Genomic DNA, 19481 nt, shown 5'->3' with positions numbered 1-19481 from the left:
CCAATCCAATACAGCTACAAAGTAAAGTATAGTATACCTCATCTCATACGATAGAAAACCTTCCTACATTATCATTTTTAACCTCATAACAAGACGCAGAAGAAACACATAAATTCTGGTTATTTTTTTAAATTCATTTTATTAGTTTATAACGTTCCGTTAATTTTGCTAAATACAAACATTTGTTACGTTTACAATGAAATACTTTTAGAACGAAATTAAATGATTTTGGCGTTTGCAATTTTTAATACTGTTACAACAGAAATCGTAACTAAACGCTCGAAATGTCAATTAACAAAAATGGCAGCGAGTTGGCGTCTTTTGTACAACTAGACATTCTTCTACATAAATTAGTTTTATCCTATTAAATAGTATTTAATTTGAATACCGCAGTATTAAAGAGGCTCTTATTTATTTAATTTTAATCTAAAGTGACCTTAGAATTGTGTAAAATTATGAATTTCGTAGTGTTTTGGGAGGTCTATCATTGGGAGAAGTTCTAACGTTTTCTAACTCTATCTTAAACCGCGAACTGTATGAAATTCAACTTGAAATTACATTACAAAAATAAACAAATGAAAATTGATAGTATTTAAACATGGAACAGCTTAAAGTTTGCCGAATTTGTCTAATAACAGACGTTAAAATGTATAATTTGCAATTGTCCCCATTGGTAACGTACTTTGAACCGATTATTGGACTAAATGTAAGTAACTAACATAATTATACCTTTCAAGTTTATTATCCCATGAATTTATTCGAAGTTATTTAAGATATTTAAAAAAAAAAGGGGGGGGGTAATAGAAAGCTGACATGCGAAAATCGTATTCGTAAATCGTAATGGTATCGTATTTCGTAAAAAGAAATATCTAACACATTATAGTGCAATTTTTGTGATCTTTTTTATGGGTGTGTTGTATAAGTAGATGTATGACTATAACACAGAAATGATTTAGTTACACACCCGCTATATTATACCATTGAAAAGTGCGTGAAAAGTACACTATAATGATGTATATATAGATAAATAACTCAATATCAAATTTTTACATACTTTTTTTATTGTTGCCTTGGGCTCTGAAGTAAAAATAGTTATAGTAATTTGAAGAAATAATCCTGGGTGATTTTCTATGTAACTATAATATTATATTGATTGTTATTAAATTAAAGATTCCATCTTTGTGAATTAAATTCACAAAAAATGGATAATGTCCATGATTATCTGAAATCCCTACTGTCAAACAGACAAACGTAGCATGACAAAACCCTATGAGAACTGAATCTCACAACACAAAAACAGACTTCCACAAGCTTTGAATGAACCTCTAAGTAACAGACGGTCACTTATGGGACTAAAGGACGGTGAAATTGGAAATATGAAGGGAGCCTATTGCAGGGCGAAATAAATTTAGTAAATAAAACCCAACAAGACATCTGTTCTGTCTGTCAACGATCTGTGGACGGGATCAGTTTAGCAGAGGCATTAAAAAAATCCATTGCAAACTTGAATTAACACACATATTTTCTGACACTGTATTTACCACTTATGAATATACAACCAGCCTATATTTTAATTACATGTTATATTGCAGCCAGTAATATTTCATTTACAGCCACTAAGCACAATGGAGCTACCACCATATGCCTGCTACGAGTGTGCCACACTTCTTAAAAAATACTACAAGTTCAGGGAGAGATGTCTTATAGGACAATCTGTACTTTACGGCATGCTTCAAACTACTGGACAGGTGAACATTAACAATAAACTTACATTGCAAAAGAAATAGTATTATTATTATTAAAAATATACAGGTTGTCCCAAAACTCAATGATAACCTGAGAGGATGCTGTCTAGTTAATGTAACTACCCAGAAAAAAATATTTAGCATTATATAAGCATTTTAATGAAAAATTTTGAAAATGTACGACCTGTACACCATTTTTAAGTACTACAATTACAAGTTTGCTAATTTTGCTGTTCTAGTTTTTGTAACGGTAACCTAAACAGCCCAGCTAGTGAACACAATGCCAAAGAAAACCCGAATTGCTAAAGTTTCAGCACAAAAAAATCTAAACTATCATGGCAACTTCTTACAAAAGTTAGTGCAACTAATCAAGATTTTAAAATGGTATAAAACCTTCTACATCGTGCTTCTTGGAAAAAAATCTTGGTTTTTGTAAAAAGAGGCCAATTTAAAAAGGTTACCTTATCCAAAATAAATAAATTTAAATTTGAAAGTTAAATTTACGACGATATGCACGTTTGGTGAAAAGGTAATTTTTAAGGTATTGCCATGCACATGCTGTGGTCTGTAATAAAAATTATAATAATTTATTAATTACTTTTATTTAAATTCCTATATCCGTTGAGAAATGTGGAATTTTGAGACTGTTTGCCCCACTCAATCATACTTACCATTTTTACCAGTCAGTCTAACTCCGACTACATGGATATGAAACCTAAATGAACCTTAGAGCCATTGAAAGCTATTTCACTTAGAAAAGGTAACCTTTTTAAATTGGTCTCTTTTTAGAAAAACCAAGATATTTTTTTCCAAGAAGCACGACGTAGAAGGATATATTTACATAAAGATGTTTAATACATGCAGAAATTAAAATCTAAAACATACAGATTGTAGTTCAGCGCTCTCAATAATTATTCTGACATAAATATTGTACAGGTACTCCTTTATTTGCTTAAAACATGGTATAACAGAAGTAACAACAAAGTGCCAGTACAAACATGTTTTGCATTATTAAATAGTATGCAAATGTCTAGTCAAACTGTGTAATTGACTCCCACATTAATAAGAATGTCAGAAGTTACAAAATCATTTAATTTCATTTTATATTTGAAAATTTGCAATCATACTATGAGCAGGTGAGTTTAAGTTAGAGCTGTTGCTTTATCACCCCTTAATTTATCTTAACTAACCTTTTAACGGCATGTCTCTGAAGAATTGGCAGCAACAGCATATGAGACAATGTGTTATGACAACGCTTTAATCAGTTATTAGCTGAATAGCGTTTTCCTCACAGAAAAATAAATTCATTATTTACATCTGTGGTTCTGCTCTTACGGAATCCATTGGCATTGCCAGATAGTTGTGAATTTCTGAGTTGCAGTCATACCAGGTGCTCTCTGTTCGCATTTACAGTGTTATGGCAGTTCAGAGCTTATTAAGTATTATTGCATCTCCCTGCCCTGCAGTAAATATAACATAATATAATTTAATCATCATGAGCTTTGTAGATAACATCACAAGATATAAAACAAGTGGACAGGCAAGAACTGAATTTAGCATCACCATTAGCAAAATCAAATATATCAACTACAAACCCAAAAGCCTACACAAATGACAACTCAGAACTAATCAAGAACGAACCAGATGACATCAAAGACTCCACCGAATCCATGTCTGTGAAAAATGAAGACAGTTGCGATGTTCCTTTCGATAACATCGTGTCCAGTGATGATGATGAACCATTGTCATTGCATAAGAGTATGAAAGAGAAGGAGAAGAAAAAAGGAAAATCTGGGCGGAAGAAGAAGGAGGATGTAGTGGAAATAACAGACAATGTAAGTTGTTGTTCTCTACAAGTATTAACTTGAGGGGGTGCACGAAGGAACCTCCCCACACGACGTACCATTCAATTTCTTTCCTGTACGTTTGACGTACCCTGAGCGAGTATCTTACGCCGATTGGCAAATCCTTCCACCACGATGGCAAGCATTATAAAGTATGCTATCGATACGATTAGAAGAAGAAGTATTAGAAGCAAATACATCGGCGGCAAGGTGAAATATGGTGGCCCACAGGTTTGCACGGTGCTCATACGAGGTTAAAATCATCCTTTTCTAAACATATTGCCAGTGCCATGTTAAGGAGTTATCATATACCACACGCAACATAGGCGCTGTGAAGTATCAAGTACCTACTAAGTGCACAACAGCTTAAGGAGTGTTAACATATTGCCAGACCCTATACACGTGCAACCTGTGGAGCAATTAGACTAAAAAAGCACACAGAGCCCTGCATGTCTTATTCAACAACGCCCTCAGGGGACTGCTAGGGCTGCCTCGACACTGTAGTGCCTCAGGGATGTTCGCGAAGGCTAGGATTGATAGTTTTCAGGCAGTCGTTTGAAGAGATTGGCATCCCTGTTAGCCAGAGCGAGAGGCAGCTCTAACAGTTTTCTTAAGGTGATAGCAGAGAGGATAGACAACCCAATCCTTAAGTCCAATACTTATTCATGAAAATGAACACTTTGCTTTCTATTAACATAGTTGTAAGTAGCTACTAACACCATATGGACATGTAATTATACCCACTGTCATGTAATCAAGAGAAATGCTATTCAAAAATTGCCCCACTTAATATTTAGCTAGGCTGTCTGTAAAATGAATAAGTTATGTTTTCACTATGCAATTTTTTCTACATGATAATAATGTTAATTGCTTACAGGTAATACCTTTCCCCCAAGAGTTATCCACTGAACCTGAGTGTACAGAAATACAAACCCCCGCAGTTCCAGTCAAAAAAAAACGAGGTCGGCCAAAAAAGACTGACGTACCCAAAACAGTGGCTAAAAAGGAAGAAAAAAAGAAATCTCGGAGAACAACAAATACAGGCGGAGTGTCGGAGGATGACAATTCTGTGGACTTGGAAGATTACGCCACAGTTGTCAAGTTAACAGTGAGTGTCGTATGGCCCTTCGAGTTGGATATAAATGCGAAATGGACTGTCACTGTTTCATTTACATTACAATCATTGTACAACCCCAGCATTCGGTTCCGCACGACTGCACACGGCGGGCAATGTTATTTTCACCTCTCTAAGCGCGAGCTTAGGTTTCTTTTGCCTCGTAGTGAGCGCCTGGTGTCATTAATCAGATTTAGTAGGCTATTATGGCGTAGGTATTTTCGATTTTGTATGAGAGCGATGTATTTGTTATGTAGTAAGTGTTAAGTAATCTGTGACTCGACCAAGACAAGGCCGAAAGAAGCATGATTTTAGCACTCTTTCTTTTTCTATCTTCGAAAATGTTTTATTTTATTGAATGACATGATTTTTTTTATTACCATGATATTCATATATTTTATATTTTTTTGTCAAAAACTGCATGCAATACAGTTTGTTGTTATTATTGACGTATCGATCGAAGAACACAAAGGAAAATCAGATCAGACTGGACCACCGTTTGTTGCCGTACCGGGTCAACCACTCTTACCAACAGAACTACAGATCGAGCCCTTATACTCTGAAACTACTCTGCCGATTATACAAAACGGCTTTGATCATAAATATTCAAAACAGCGAGTCAATGAGAAGTCAAAGCGCGAGTCTTGTCTTGACACGGTCCATTTAACGCGAGACATTTTGCCATAGCTCGAGTGTTGAAGGTGCTTTTCCACCGGTGAGGCGAGACGATATAACCGCGCTGTTGTAGCTATTTTATCCAGGTTTTTTTTTTAAGTTTTAGTACTTTACTAGTTTAGACTTCACATATTGGCATAAATTAACTTTTAATCCGCTCCTGTAAATCTTAATAAAATTGTCCCTTGCCACTACTTGTTTGTTTCTTATCTTTCTCACATCCCCGATATTAATTATTCGGGGGTCTTAAATATTCTTTCGGAATATATAAAACGCTCAATTATAAAGTGACGTAAGGAAAAACTTTTTTTATAAAAAAACCGATATCAAAAGTTCGTGCTATTACATCCATTTCCAGGTTTTATTGAAATCGGTTACCGGAAAAAGCGCGATACCGGAATCATTCCCTACTTTGCCACCCTTAGAGGTGGAATATTTTTTCAAATTTAAATTGGATCAATACTAAGGTACCAAGAATCATCAAAACCGGTACACAACTGTTAAGAGTTATCGCGTAACATACATACAGAAAAACAGTAGAATTGAGAACCTCCTTTTTTAAAAAGTCGGTTAATAAGAAATAAAACTAATGTGTTTCTAACTGTACCTAAACGGTTTTAGTTTGAAGAGCAGTTGGAAGAGATAAAGAAGCGTGAGCAGTCGTCAAATTACCAGAACGCGCCGTTCCAATGCAGTTTATGCTACAAAGGCTTCATCGATACTCGTGCTTGGGAACATCATGTTGGGAAACACGACCCGGTAAGTGAACACTGCCTTCAGAAGAAAGAAAGGCACAAGCAGCGAATTCTAAATTTGGAGTTAAGAGTCAATTCTACCTTAGTTCGAATTAAAATTTTTCAGAATTTATTTTTTTACAAACGGTATTAAAGCCATTTGAAAAATGTATATCGTATAGTATACGTGTTCTATTTAATTCTGTTGATACAAAAAAAAAAACATTGGTATATATAATGTACGGAATACAGCGGTTTTCCTGTAAAATTTCGAGGTAAGATTGTGTTTTTTCTGTCGTGAAAATTTATAGGAATCGTGTTTTCACACCGTATGGTCTCAGTGTAATTCCTCAATTTTACTATACATTTATTCCAAGGTGATTGATTCAACCCTTTCACTTTTATGCGGAATCAACCAAAGCCATTTGACGTAGTATAGATTTATTTGTTAGGTTTTTCTGATAAAAAGAATAGTTCAAATATACGTTTGAGATTGTGTAGTTTATTTAGATTATAATAATAACAATATTAATAGAACACACACTTATAGCCCTGCACTAGGAAAACCTTGTATCGCGGCTAACCCAAACCCACGAGAGGAATAGACCCGGGAATCAAACCCGCGACCTCTCTAGCGGCAGTCCACCATGGTAACCGTCTTTTAAATTAGTAGAAAAAAAACCGCATTTAAATGTGACTTTTAATACTTAACTCAAGAATAGAACTTAAGGGCACAATTGTATTCAGTTGTGCCTTTATTGTGCTATTATTTTATATGGTGATTGAACTACAAATAAGGGCACGTTTCTGTACATTACTAAATAAAATCCTTTGATACTAGTATATTGTTTTAACATAATAAACGCGTGACCACATGAATTTATTGTAGAAGTATAATAGGGAAAACGTGAAGTAAAGAAGAAAGGAAGGACAGGTAGGTATACAAACAGGCACAACAAAAACAAAGGTATAAAAACAGGTACAATAATATAAAAGCACTCCCTACAGATTAGAACTTATTACTTTATTATTATACCAGCCCGTTGCATCAAGTACCAAGTACTTTATTATTATATGATTAGTGAACTTATCCCAAAAGGGTGCTTATAAGCAGTTGGTTATATGATTAAGAGCACGTCTGCTCGCCTCAAGAATTTTGTATGTAGTGATGACACACGCTCGCACGTACGACCGCATGTAAGCACGCACGTACACACGCACGTACACAGCACACACCACACTAGAGATGCCACGAATAGTGATTTGGCCGAGGCGCCGAATATTCGGCTGCCGAATGTTCGGCGTAAGATCTGTGCATTTCACTGCGACCTGTTACGACCTGTCTCATTGCGCTGCATGCGGAGGTAACGAGGGTGGGGTGTTTTGTTGAAAAATGATAAAACGATAGAATCAACACATGACAGTTTCTGGACCTATTTTGAAGAAGTCGCAACAGATAGAACAAAATGATAAAGATGTAGAGAAAAGTTCTATTGCACATGAGATTGATTTTTATTTGAAAACTGTTCGCCTAGATCCGACGGCAGATCCTGACAAGTGGTGGTCAGCAAACGCAAAGCAGTATCCAAGCCTTTCAAAATTTAATGAGATTTATCTATCGTCTCCTGGCAGTAGTGTTTATAGTGAGAGGCTATTTTCAGAAGCAGGAATTGTTTATGAGGAAAAGCGCAATCGTTTGTTTCCAACCAATGCTGAAAATATTGTTTTCATTCATCACAGCCTGCCACTGATTCATTTTAAGTATTAAAGCAATAATTTGTGATTAAAATACACAATACATTTTGAATATGTGCTTCTTTTCATTATTTGATATTCGACCGAATACCGAATATTAAGAAAAGTGGCCGAATAGGCCGAATACCGAATAGTAGCCGAATATTCGTGGCATCTGACACCACACATACACACACACACACACCACACCACCCGCGCACATACACAAAACGCCCGCGCGCGTATGTTATTATACTTACATTAATTACACAAATCTTAAGTTCATAGTAAGCCCAAGGTCGATCGTTCTGCCTCCTAAGATACGTGATCCCCAAGTTTAGAAGGCAGGATAATCTTGTGATTGTATAACTTCGACTTATAAAAAATATTGTAATCAATTTATTACTTCTGATTTATGAATAAATATTATTATAATTATTTCAAAAGTAAGTGTCCAAGACTGACGATGAAAGAGGTCGCATTGTCACAAAAGTGTTGTAAACGAATTCTATACATTCAATGTCTATTAATTTTACATTCCTCAGAGTGCTGGTGACATCGAGTGCCCAATCTGTAAGTTCCGCTTCAAGACGAAACGAAAGCTGCAGAAGCACGCCGCTAATCACGAGAAGAAGTATGCTTGCAAGTCCTGCTCATATGTCTCTAAAACCACGTAAGAACCAAAATCGTATTTTTTTTTATAACATTTAAGTGACGGGACGAACAAGTCGTGCGCCTGATGGTAATCAACACGCCTGTCCATAACAGTTACAGTGCTACTCAGAGCTTTAAATTGCAAAGATCTGAGGGGCGCTATCACTGCGCCAGTCGCCCTGAGACATAAGTTGACAGGTCCCATGTGCCTGTAATTTCACCAGCACCCTTACCCTTCAAAACCGGAACACAGTAATACTGACATTACTGCTTGGCGGCAGAAATAGGTAAGGTGGCAGTAATTCCCTGGACGAACTCTTTCACTAGGAGCTCTACTACTACTGTAACGGCGATTCGATCCGGCTGGATCAGACACGGCATGCTGAAGGCGCTGGTTCGAATCTAAGTAATTTTCTTTGTTAATAATTACATGAACTATTTCTAAAGATCTTGTTTTTCAAACTCGTTTTTTAATTGCCTCCGTGGCCGCATGGTTACCGTACTGGAATGCTGCACAAAGGCCCCAGGTTTCGATTCCCGGGCCGGGAGAAATATTTGTATAGTTTACACTTATTTCTTTCGCGAGTTTGGGTGTAATTTGTGGTTGTCTATGTGTGTGTTCATGGCACCCACGATACAGGGTTTCCCTAATGCGGGGCTGTGAGTGTGTGCGTTATGATTATTATTATTATTATTTTATATTGGTTTCTTTATTTATTTCAGAACTCAAGCGAAACAGCATCATAGATGGCACAAAGGGGTCACATTTAAATGTCAATTCTGTGATGAAATATCAACGTAAGTACTAGTACTGTAGTAGTGATCTAGATCACAGACATATATCTAGACAGACGCCGCAAGTACAGCAATTTGTTTGAAAACCGAGCGTGCCACATTTTATGTATCCATCATGACGTCACAAGAACTATTTAGTTATTTATGGGAAACCTCCTTCCGCGCTAAATCGATTGATTGAACGGAATACACGTATTCAATTCAATTAATCGATTCAAGTATTCGTTGATTACAAGTAGTCGTGAAATATTAATACAGTAGAAAAATACCAAAACAAGATAGTTATATCCTTTATTAAAAGTTGTTTTTAACAATTTTGATAACTTAATAATTGAAACTTTAATTTATAATCAACTTCAAATATTAAAATTATTGTCCTTGAAATAATATAAGCTTATTATATAACTGTCTTTTTGTAATAGAAGATCTTATCGATTGACTTAAATAATGAAAACGCACGTCAATATATGAACTTGCAACTGCCTTAATTAAATTTACTAGATGGTTTTCCGTTGGTAATTGATTAAATTCGTGAATGGCAAGACAAATGAAAATGTTACTGCTGACAAAATATGGTAACATCTTATTAATCAGAAGAGGTTTACTTAATTATGGCCTCGTGTGAAATTTTCGTGATTTGTTTATTATTTCTCGGATTTCTAACTCTACTACTCTGCATACTTGGATAGCATCTTAGGTGGGATAAACTAGACCTTCGTCCTCGAAAGCAACGAACTCATACGTGTGACCAACTCCAGGTTTTTGTAAAGACAGCGCACTGTTAATTCTTTGCATTATATATTTTTTTGTATTACTCGTAATAATTCAATAATAGTAATAATTAATAAGTAATTATTTGCTCACTATATTCGGACATTCGAGACAACGTGCTGCAAATATTATCGAAATTACAGATACTATTGATAATAGATACTACAAAACGAAAAAAACGAAACGTTATAATAAAAGAGTTATAGATTATTTTTATAATATTGCTAAGGTCATAATAATTTTCGTCCCTTTGTTTTCGAAATCGATCAGAAAACTGAATGCATTATGCAAAAGTGCGTTCGTTCGATATTCATGGCGTATTAACAAAGTAAATCGCACTAAGTAGGACCCGCAATGTATTACAAATCATGAGGCATACACTGAGTTGCATATTTGTTTTCTCGAAATTCATACAAAACCAAAATAATTGTTTTTAAAATAAATTATGCATCTTCTAATTACAAAATCAATTGCCCGTGGAAGGAAACGTCCATGTTTACTCGTTTACCAACAGTTATGGTGCTTTTGCAGTTTATAATGGCACAATTATGCACTTTTCGCGTTTTCGACTGGTTTATGGTTTATCTACGATAACGGTCGAGCGCGTCCTGAAGTGTAGCAGCGGTAAGTAAGTGATTTTCACTTACTTTGGGCACGCGAAGTACGTACATTTGCGGCGTCTATCTGGATATATGTCTGTGTACGAGATCTACGGAAATTCAGCTACGTAATTTCAGTGCCTTTCATTTACCTCAAAATTATTTAAAAAACGTCGTTCATCTAATAACATTCACTACACGTCTTTGTTTGAAACCACTAGAGGTGTACTAAAACGAGTATGAACGAAAAAACATTTTATTAGTGTTGATGAACTGTTCCGTTTTTCCTTGGGATACAGTAAAATTAGCATTTTAAAAAATGTTGATTTTGGTGGACAACCCACATTTGACCATAATTTTTTCACAAAAAAAAGACCTAATGATACCTAAGACAGTTTCCCTATATGTCCTAGGATTTCGGATTTAAACATAATACGCCACGCTGCCGCTGGTCAAATGCGAGTTGGGGACTTCACAAGGTTCTGAACCTTCTTCGACGTCCAGCTTTCATCACAATGTTTTCCTTGACCGAAAAGCTGTGTCCGTCAGGATGGCTGGACCAAACAAGATATACAAATCAAACTGTGCTCATTATTTACTACCTATTTTCTACTATTTAGTACCTTTATTGACATATCTACCTTAGCGCTATAGGAAATATTAAAGAAATAAAATGGCCAGCCATTCTGACGTCAGAATGGCTGGACCACTTTAAGTTTTTCATGGTTCTGGCAGTATATAATTTATTTTTTTACATAACTATTTACTACCTAATTTCTACCCAAACATGAAAGTGTGAAATGAGAAAAAATATTTTTCGCTATTTTAGGAACCTTCTATAAAGTTATTTAAAAAAAAACGCTTTTGCAAAACATATTTTCTAAAAAGATAGTTTATATGTAGTAAATTAGAAAATATGTCAATAAAGGTACTAAATAGTAGAAAATAGATAGTAAATAATGAGCACAGTTTGATTTGTATATCTCGTTTGGTCCAGCCATCCTGACGGACACGAAAAGCTCATGCTAAATATAAAATTCAATTTCACACATAAATTCCAAGACAGTCGGAGGTGTGAGCCCGGATACGAACCATGGTCTCTGCTCGAAAGGCTGGTCAAACCATTACGCGTGAAACAGAGGGCGGGTGCGGGTCGGGCGCGGGTTGGGTCGGGACGGCGGCGGGTCTAATTCCGTGTATTTATACGGCCGACAACACACCGAGTTTGGAGCTCAGTGTGTTGTCGTCCATATAAATACATGAAATCAGACCCGCCGCAGTCCCGACCCGACCCGCACCCGCTCTCTCTGTGTTTCACACTTAAGGCTCTCACTTTTAATCTTGACAAACGTATGTAAGAACAAGTCGTTTGCATTTTCAGCAAATGGACGTCGTACCTGAGCCACGTGCGCATCAAGCACCCGTCGGAGTTCATCTGCGGCGTGTGCGGGTACTCCTTCGTCAGCAAGCTGGGGCTGGCCATGCACAGGACCATGATGCACAAGGACCTCGTGAGTGCTACCTTACCTGCGGCCTTATTCGTGCGTTCCGAGATGGCCTTTTATTATTTAATCTTAACTTCGGGACTTAATCATGGATATGAAGACTCGCTGCCAGGAATTTGCATTATTAGAGTCTCACACTCACACACATTATGACCTATCAATAGCACAGGTACTGGTTTACTTAATTAAATTATCAATTACACAATAACTCTTAGGATCAAATGAATAGGAATGGATTAAAAATGTGCAACACGATGAGTTCAATACTGAGCTCCGATTCTTTTGGTCTCAACTACCAGTATGCTCCCTCTCTCCGTTTAGGGACATGAAAAAAGTATCGATACTTTTTGGTATGGAGTACTTTTCCTTCCGATACCGATAATTTTCATTTATCGAATGAAAAGGTACAGAGTACTTCTTGACAAGCATCGTATCGTTAAAAATAATTCCTACTTAGGACACCTCACATCATAAAGCAAGTCACTGCGATTTTTTTTTTAATGGCAACCTTCATCACAAATGACTTGGCTGTATAGTGTATACCACCATTTGCCTCTTTATAAGAATGAGAATGAAGAAAACTAATTAGAAACATTTGAATTACCATACCTGCCAAACATTATATTTGAATACCTCGCAATTCCGGCGAAGTTTGTTCCTTCTTCAGAACGTTTGTTCTCAAATCGGGCAATACAATATCAAAAACGAGAAACATACTGTTACCAAATAGATTTTTGTTTTTAAGTATTTATACAGAGGAGTAGTGGGAAATTTATGTAACACAAATTATGTGAAATGACGATTGATTGAATTGATCGATTTAATGAAAGTCTTTTATTATTTATTTCAATTAAAAATCACAAATCAAAAGACTTATTAATTGACATATTTTATTCTGTCTTTAAATAGTGAAAATTTGCAGGACAAAAGTATCGATTCCTCATGGTACATTTGTTTCGATACTGTTTCCCTACTCCCGTTTCTACCACATAAGGGCACTCTATTGACTCACCCCACCGCCACTAGTTAGACTCAGTCTACCAACCTCACATCTGACAACTGTTTTAACCAAATCCAAGCGTACTAGTTGATGTTTCACTAGACTAGACGATAGGTAGCATTGTAATTAATCAATAGGCAATCGTAGTTCCACAATCATGCGAGGATGATGCGACATATTATAAAACGTATTTTAATTACCTCGACGTTTCGGACGTATTGCAACGTCCATGGTCTCGAAGGGATTGAAGAGGCGGGTGTCAACTTCTTGTTGTGTGTCGATCTACAGACAACCCTAGTGCACAAATAAATAATGAAGACCAAGTCCGGGTAGTTAGAAAAACTGGCACGGCTAGAAAATGTTGACACCCGTCTCCTCAGTCCTTTTAAGACCGTGGACGTTGTAATGCGTCCGAAACGTCAAGGTAATTAAAATAACGTTTTATACATGAATAAGTCCCGACCTAAAAATTAAATAATGTGTGACAAACGTGAAAGTTTAAGTCAAAGGGCTTTAATTAATTAACGTATTGAATTTTGTTGGTTTTGACATTTATGTCGCCCCCGCCGAAGGCAGTAACTTACCCAGTGTAAACACTGCGTCGTTTGACGATTGTAGTTCGCTGCTAAAGACGACCGAGTCGCTCGACATAGATTACACTTTATTTACACCTAGTCGATTTGGTCAACTTTGAAAGCGACGGCCATTCAAATAAGTTCCCACCTTGTGAATGCACTTTGTTGAACATTTCGAACTTTCGTTGTTGTGACTCTGTGCGTTAACTTGTTTTTATAATAACTTGGCGATTTCGGCGATCGACTGCGCCATCTTCGTCAGCCGAATTCGCTTGCCGAAGAGGCGGCAATCGACTCGGTGTACACTTAACTAAAATTACTAAATCTGATTCATAATTTCGTATTGTATGTTGTGATGTATAGAATCATTTTAGTTGTTATTGTTTTAATTTGTTACCGCTAAGGAATTCATATTAGTCCAAGTTGTATGTTACTTTTTATTTATATATTTCCTTCATACTTACAATTTACAAACTTAATACTCTCAAAGCTAAAAAGGTTTGTTTCAGTGTTACAACTCATTGTAACAAATAGATTTACTACACTATATCGTCGGGGATAGTGCAATTACGCGTAACTAGCATTTGATGATGACTTTCCATTTCGGTAATTTAGTCGCCAAAACAAATTCGCGTAAATGTTGTGGCAACCAAATTAGCGTGATTTACGGGAATCTATTGTTATCAGTCCATAGACAACATAAATTAATGCTTACTGTGCAAAACTGAAAGTCGTAGCCATTGAAATAACAAAGTAATAACGTTAAATCCATCTCCTGCGAAATTTGGTTTCGTGCAGATACGAACTTTTTACCTATACTACATAAGCGGATTTTCACTATCACCAACGTATGTTACACCTTAATGTCATTTAGTACTGTATATACAAATGACTCTCTTCTTTAAAATTCTCCTAAATATCATACCTTTCTGTCTACCCGCGCTATTTGCGAAAACGTGTTATACGACCGCAAATTCTCAGAACCGGATGAACACGGGGCTAGGTACGCTGATAATGTGCCATGGATAAAACAACCTAAACTGGCAATATAACACAGAATATTGAGTACAAAATTTAAGATATACCATTATTTGTTTTTATTGGGATTGACAAGTTAACACAGAATACTCGTTACACTGGGAACGCGTTCGAATGTCGTTTTCATTTCCAGGAGAAGACTGAATCGGTAGAGGGCCTTGAAACAGGCCCATACTGCCAGGAGTGCGACGTCAAGTTTGTCTCGGTGGAGGCATATAAACGACACATGGTTATCTCCGCCAAGCACGTGAAGAATAACGATTTCAAGTAAGTTTCTATGTACTGAACCCGTGCCAGACGCTATGCTAACTAAGCCTCTGAATATCTATGTCCGATCTTTGTTTAATAATTATAAAAAATAATTTAATATCAAGGTGGTGAAACATCCCAACATTCAATAAAACTCAATTATAATTATTTACCTTTTTATAAAAAATTTTTCTTGTCATGGCAGCACTATGCCTCTCCCTGCGGAAAACCTATACTCTAAAATGGGTCTGTACGCCTTAATGCTTTTGCCTACAGCTGTGTTAGAAAGGAGTGAAGAAGATATCTATCTGTTCTCAACATTTGTATGGCACTATTATTGCATCCTCCTTTTCAAGTTGATTACAAATCATGGTCCTTCGAGCCGGATTCTGCTACATAACCCGCGTTTCAACAGGGGCTGCAAAGTGTGTGGCGAGACGTTCAAGAACCAAGAGGAATTAAGGGTGCACCACAGAAAGGAGCATGCCAGGAAACGACCCAAGAACTACGGCAAGAAACCTTCCAACATGACCTGGCCTGCCAACTGTGAACATGTTAGTTATACTTTTACACAGTATTATCTTTTAATACCTACATTTTACTTATTTCTGCTGCCAAGCAGTAATGTAAGCATTACTGCGTTCCGGTTTGGAAGGGTAAGGGTGCTGGTGAAATTACAGGCACATGGTATGATCGCGTACGTTAATTAAAAAAAAACAAACGTTACTCAGTTGGACGATATTTTTTCGAAAACACACCCTTAAATTTTTTTTCCAACGTTTGCTATTTTGAGTTGTATCAGAGTGTAACAAAAATGTACAAGTATAATACTTAGCGACGCAAACCTATTTTCTTTTTCTTAATAATAAAACAATTCATTTTTCGACTTTTCACATACATCTCTGTGGTTGCTGTGACACAAAATGTGTGGGAAGCGAATATTTTTCATATCGGAACCCAACACAGCATAATAATATCTCAAGGCATAACTGCACATATTTGTTACACCTTGTATGTCGTCGTTGGTTCTCAAATATAAGGTGCCGAAAAATTAAGGAAAAAGAATGTTTATTGGTTCCCAACTCTTAACTGGTAGGCTATTAATTTCGAACGAAACGGTAAATGAGTATTTTGCACTGTTCAGTGCTCCGAGGTGATACCGAACGCGCGCGAGTTTTGGGTGCATTTCCGTCGAGTGCACCCCGACAAGAGCTACCCCATCCAGAAGAACTATGTCTGCGACATCTGCGGGAAGAGTTTCCGGGTATGTTTCCTACTTTTAATTTTTTAATTTTAGTTGGTTGGTTCTTTCATTATACCTTAAACGCGGTAAATAAAGTCTTTTTTAGCGCAAAATTAGAAAAATAGTTATTTGTGATGCAAGGCTGCAAAGTTGTTGTTTGACGTGAGTGCTTGTATTGAGACCTGAGCAAGTGAAGGTTTCAAGGAACGAGACGCAAAACAACTTTGTTTTGCCGAGCGAAACACAAGTTTTCACCTGACTATAGCGAGGAAAATGGTAGATGAAAGAAAAACTTTTGAACTATAACAAATCAGTTAGTTCTTCGACGAATTAAAATAATTTAATAAACAAAATTAATTATCGTTGTCAATTTAATGTCAACCAACCAACGGATTTATATTACATAAATAATGTACGACAAACCGCGTAGTTGAACGTGTCATTATGTTTTTTTTCATCAAATGAAAAAGTTAGATGCACCATAGTCCATCGTTAAGTTCTAATGTCAAAAACCTTTTCCAAAACGCTTTTACGCGCAGATTTCTAATGAAAAGAAAGCCTTTCCGAGCTAGTGAGGTGAATACAATATTTTCATTCGTACAGGGCAACGCCTTCCTCGTATACCATAGACGTACACACTTCGAAGAGCGCGCGTACAAATGCACGCTATGCCCGAAGGCATTCTTCAACCGCACAAACCTGCAAATGCACGAAAAAGTGCACTCAGAGAGTCGACCGTATCCGTGCGATATTTGTCTGAAGGCTTTCAAATGCAAAGGAGCTTTGGATCGGCATTATAGGGTAAGTGACGGCCACTGACTGTATAGTATGAATCATAATTAGATGTCCAAAATGTAAACAAAGAAACGTCATGAAGTCATTGTCAAAGTGTGAATGCAGGTGTGCTAAACCTACGAAACGAAAACGATAAACGAAATCGAAAAACGAGGATGTTCTTTCCTACAATGTTAATTATCTATTACAAAATATTACCAATCAACAAAAACTTTAATAACAACACCTAATAATCTTACAAACGCACTACGGAGACAAGAAAACGAAGCACGAATGACATCTATGACACGATAAAATGGCGGCACAAAAAACATAGTCATTTAATTTACATAGTCATTTTATTATAATTATTGTATTAAACGGAATTAAGTAAAAATATATATGTGAATTGTTCTACGTTTTATCAGATTACAGCCTGAAAAGAGTTCTAAACATTTATTATCGTCAAAAATAAAAGACTACCATTTAAAATGTATTCTTTGCTCTGTTAACCCCTTTGTTTACATTTTCGACATCTAATTATGATTAATTCTATAGATTACAATTATTTCCACACATCCAGGCTGAGCTAGATAGGATTTTGAAACAAGTCAATGTCTTGAACACTCGAAAGCTGTGATAGGCAAACAAATATATTAGTTCCGACTGTAGAAGTCTCAAAAGTTCTCAGGCGCGGTATGCTGAAGGTGACTTAACAAGTCTTTGTCGCTCCTTGTAGCTATATCTATACATGTATCTATATAATGTGGAACACCTTTTTCCCACCATTGATTATTATTTATTTCCAGAGTCACACCGGCGTGAAGCCCTACGAATGCGAAGTGTGCGGCAAGGCGTTCGGACAGTCGAACTCGCGCAAACTCCACGTCAGAACCGTCCATTTACGCCAGCCCGCACCATATTTGTCCAAGAACAGACTGGAACGGCGCCGGCAAAACCCCCCACCGCCTAATACTACTAACAACCCATATTTTCTTTATTGATTTTATTTAAATGAACACAAGTCAGTGCTTGTCGACATACACGACAGTCAACTATACTAAAATGATGTTGAATATATAGGAATGTTCCATACTTTCTTAGATGCCAAAAGACGTCAGGGATCAGCGTGAAAGGCCAGGGTAGAGGGTGGAGAAACATTCGATGTGGTTTGTTGAAAATTAGGAATTATAAAAGTAACAGAGGGGCGCGCGTAAATGCAAAATAACTTGCCATTCCGTATTTTTTTTAACTGACGTTAGGCGGGGACCATTCTCTCGAATTCCAATTTCAAAACAGTATTTGTTTTTTTGTTGGCGCTTCGGGCGCGGTTACAATTGGTCGTCGATAGACCGTTCAACTCTTTGAGTAAAGTTCTTGGTTATTTCCTCGATGGGTTCGACCAATCAAATGGTAACCACAATAATGGGTAATTTTTTTTAAATTATAAATAGTGGAAATATGTCTGAAAAGTTGCAAAAATATAATTCGAAGGCTCATATTATGTTCTACGCTTAGATAATTGTATATTTTGAATATTTTTTAGCGTAAATTATAAACAAATGTATATGTAAAAGCAAAGAGTAAAACGAGATTAAAAATGATTTAACAACAGTGACGAAAGAATCATAGGTAAAAAATCTTTTTAATGGCTTCAAAGTTTTCGTTCAGTATATTCAACTTTTGATAGGTGTCTACTGTCAAATGTAGGAAAAACCAACACGACCAAGACCAATGATCAAACTAAGACGGTCGCCGTGAAAGACCAAATGTAACCGATCTTTACTATTGTAAAAAAATTCTGTACCTACTAATTAACAATACTCGACTGTTTGCAAGAAGTTATTGAGATTTAAAAGTATTAGTAACAACGTATTATACAGCGTGTAATATAAGAAAACATATTTTAGTTAAAACGTAATCATGTTTGCAATGGGTTAGAAGATGTGATTAGTTATACGTTTTGCAATCTGTGGTACATAACAATAAAAGGTATTTTTATATACGAAATATTATCTGTTTATTCATTTTTCAAAGTTCCATCTACTTATCGTATCGCGTATATTTGTTTTTTCAAACAAACCGACGACGTTTCGGGCCCTTTACAGGTCCCATGGTCACGGTTCACTGAGATGGTAAAGTCATCAACCAGTTATGTCTAACATTATTGCAAACCACCCTATTTTTTCACTATACTTAGAATAGTAATTAATTAAATACCTTATTTTTAATTTTACAAAGAAAACATTCCAATTTACGCTACATAAATTCTACAATTATTTTAGAGTTTTATTTTAACAATATGATTTTTATATTTACTTATTATAATCTTTTTATTTATTTAACAATATTATTAATTAATAATGGAAATTAGAATAATTTATGACATATTAATTAGTACTGCAGTCTATGTCTGTTTGGGATTTTTCATC

At 36.1% G+C, this 19481-nt stretch overlaps 1 protein-coding gene across 1 annotated transcript; it reads left to right on the top strand.

Moving 5' to 3' along the window:
* Positions 1 to 583: 583 nt before the first annotated feature.
* LOC113240362 (zinc finger protein 3 homolog) lies at positions 584 to 18540 on the top strand. Its single transcript, XM_026477643.1, has 13 exons — positions 584 to 706; positions 1614 to 1748; positions 3254 to 3580; positions 4467 to 4697; positions 6000 to 6137; positions 8392 to 8519; positions 9224 to 9298; positions 12047 to 12176; positions 14917 to 15050; positions 15448 to 15586; positions 16177 to 16296; positions 16879 to 17076; positions 17859 to 18540. The coding sequence occupies exons 1-13, from the start codon at positions 599 to 601 to the stop codon at positions 18051 to 18053; spliced, it is 2058 nt and encodes a 685-aa protein (XP_026333428.1). The 5' UTR covers positions 584 to 598; the 3' UTR covers positions 18054 to 18540.
* Positions 18541 to 19481: the final 941 nt, after the last annotated feature.

Source organism: Hyposmocoma kahamanoa, unplaced genomic scaffold (assembly GCF_003589595.1).
Source record: "Hyposmocoma kahamanoa isolate Upper Pololo Valley unplaced genomic scaffold, ASM358959v1 134, whole genome shotgun sequence".
Taxonomy (NCBI): domain Eukaryota; kingdom Metazoa; phylum Arthropoda; class Insecta; order Lepidoptera; family Cosmopterigidae; genus Hyposmocoma; species Hyposmocoma kahamanoa.
Note: the sequence above shows the minus strand (reverse complement) of the source record. Positions and strands in the feature narration are given on the sequence as shown.

Coding starts and splice junctions, on each gene's coding strand:
- LOC113240362 (XM_026477643.1), top strand. CDS start 599: ATGGAACAGCTTAAAGTTTGCCGAATTTGTCTAATAACAGACGTTAAA. Junction 15,587..16,176: donor GGCCTGCCAACTGTGAACAT/GTTAGTTATACT, acceptor TGCACTGTTCAG/TGCTCCGAGGTGATACCGAA. Junction 17,077..17,858: donor CTTTGGATCGGCATTATAGG/GTAAGTGACGGC, acceptor ATTTATTTCCAG/AGTCACACCGGCGTGAAGCC.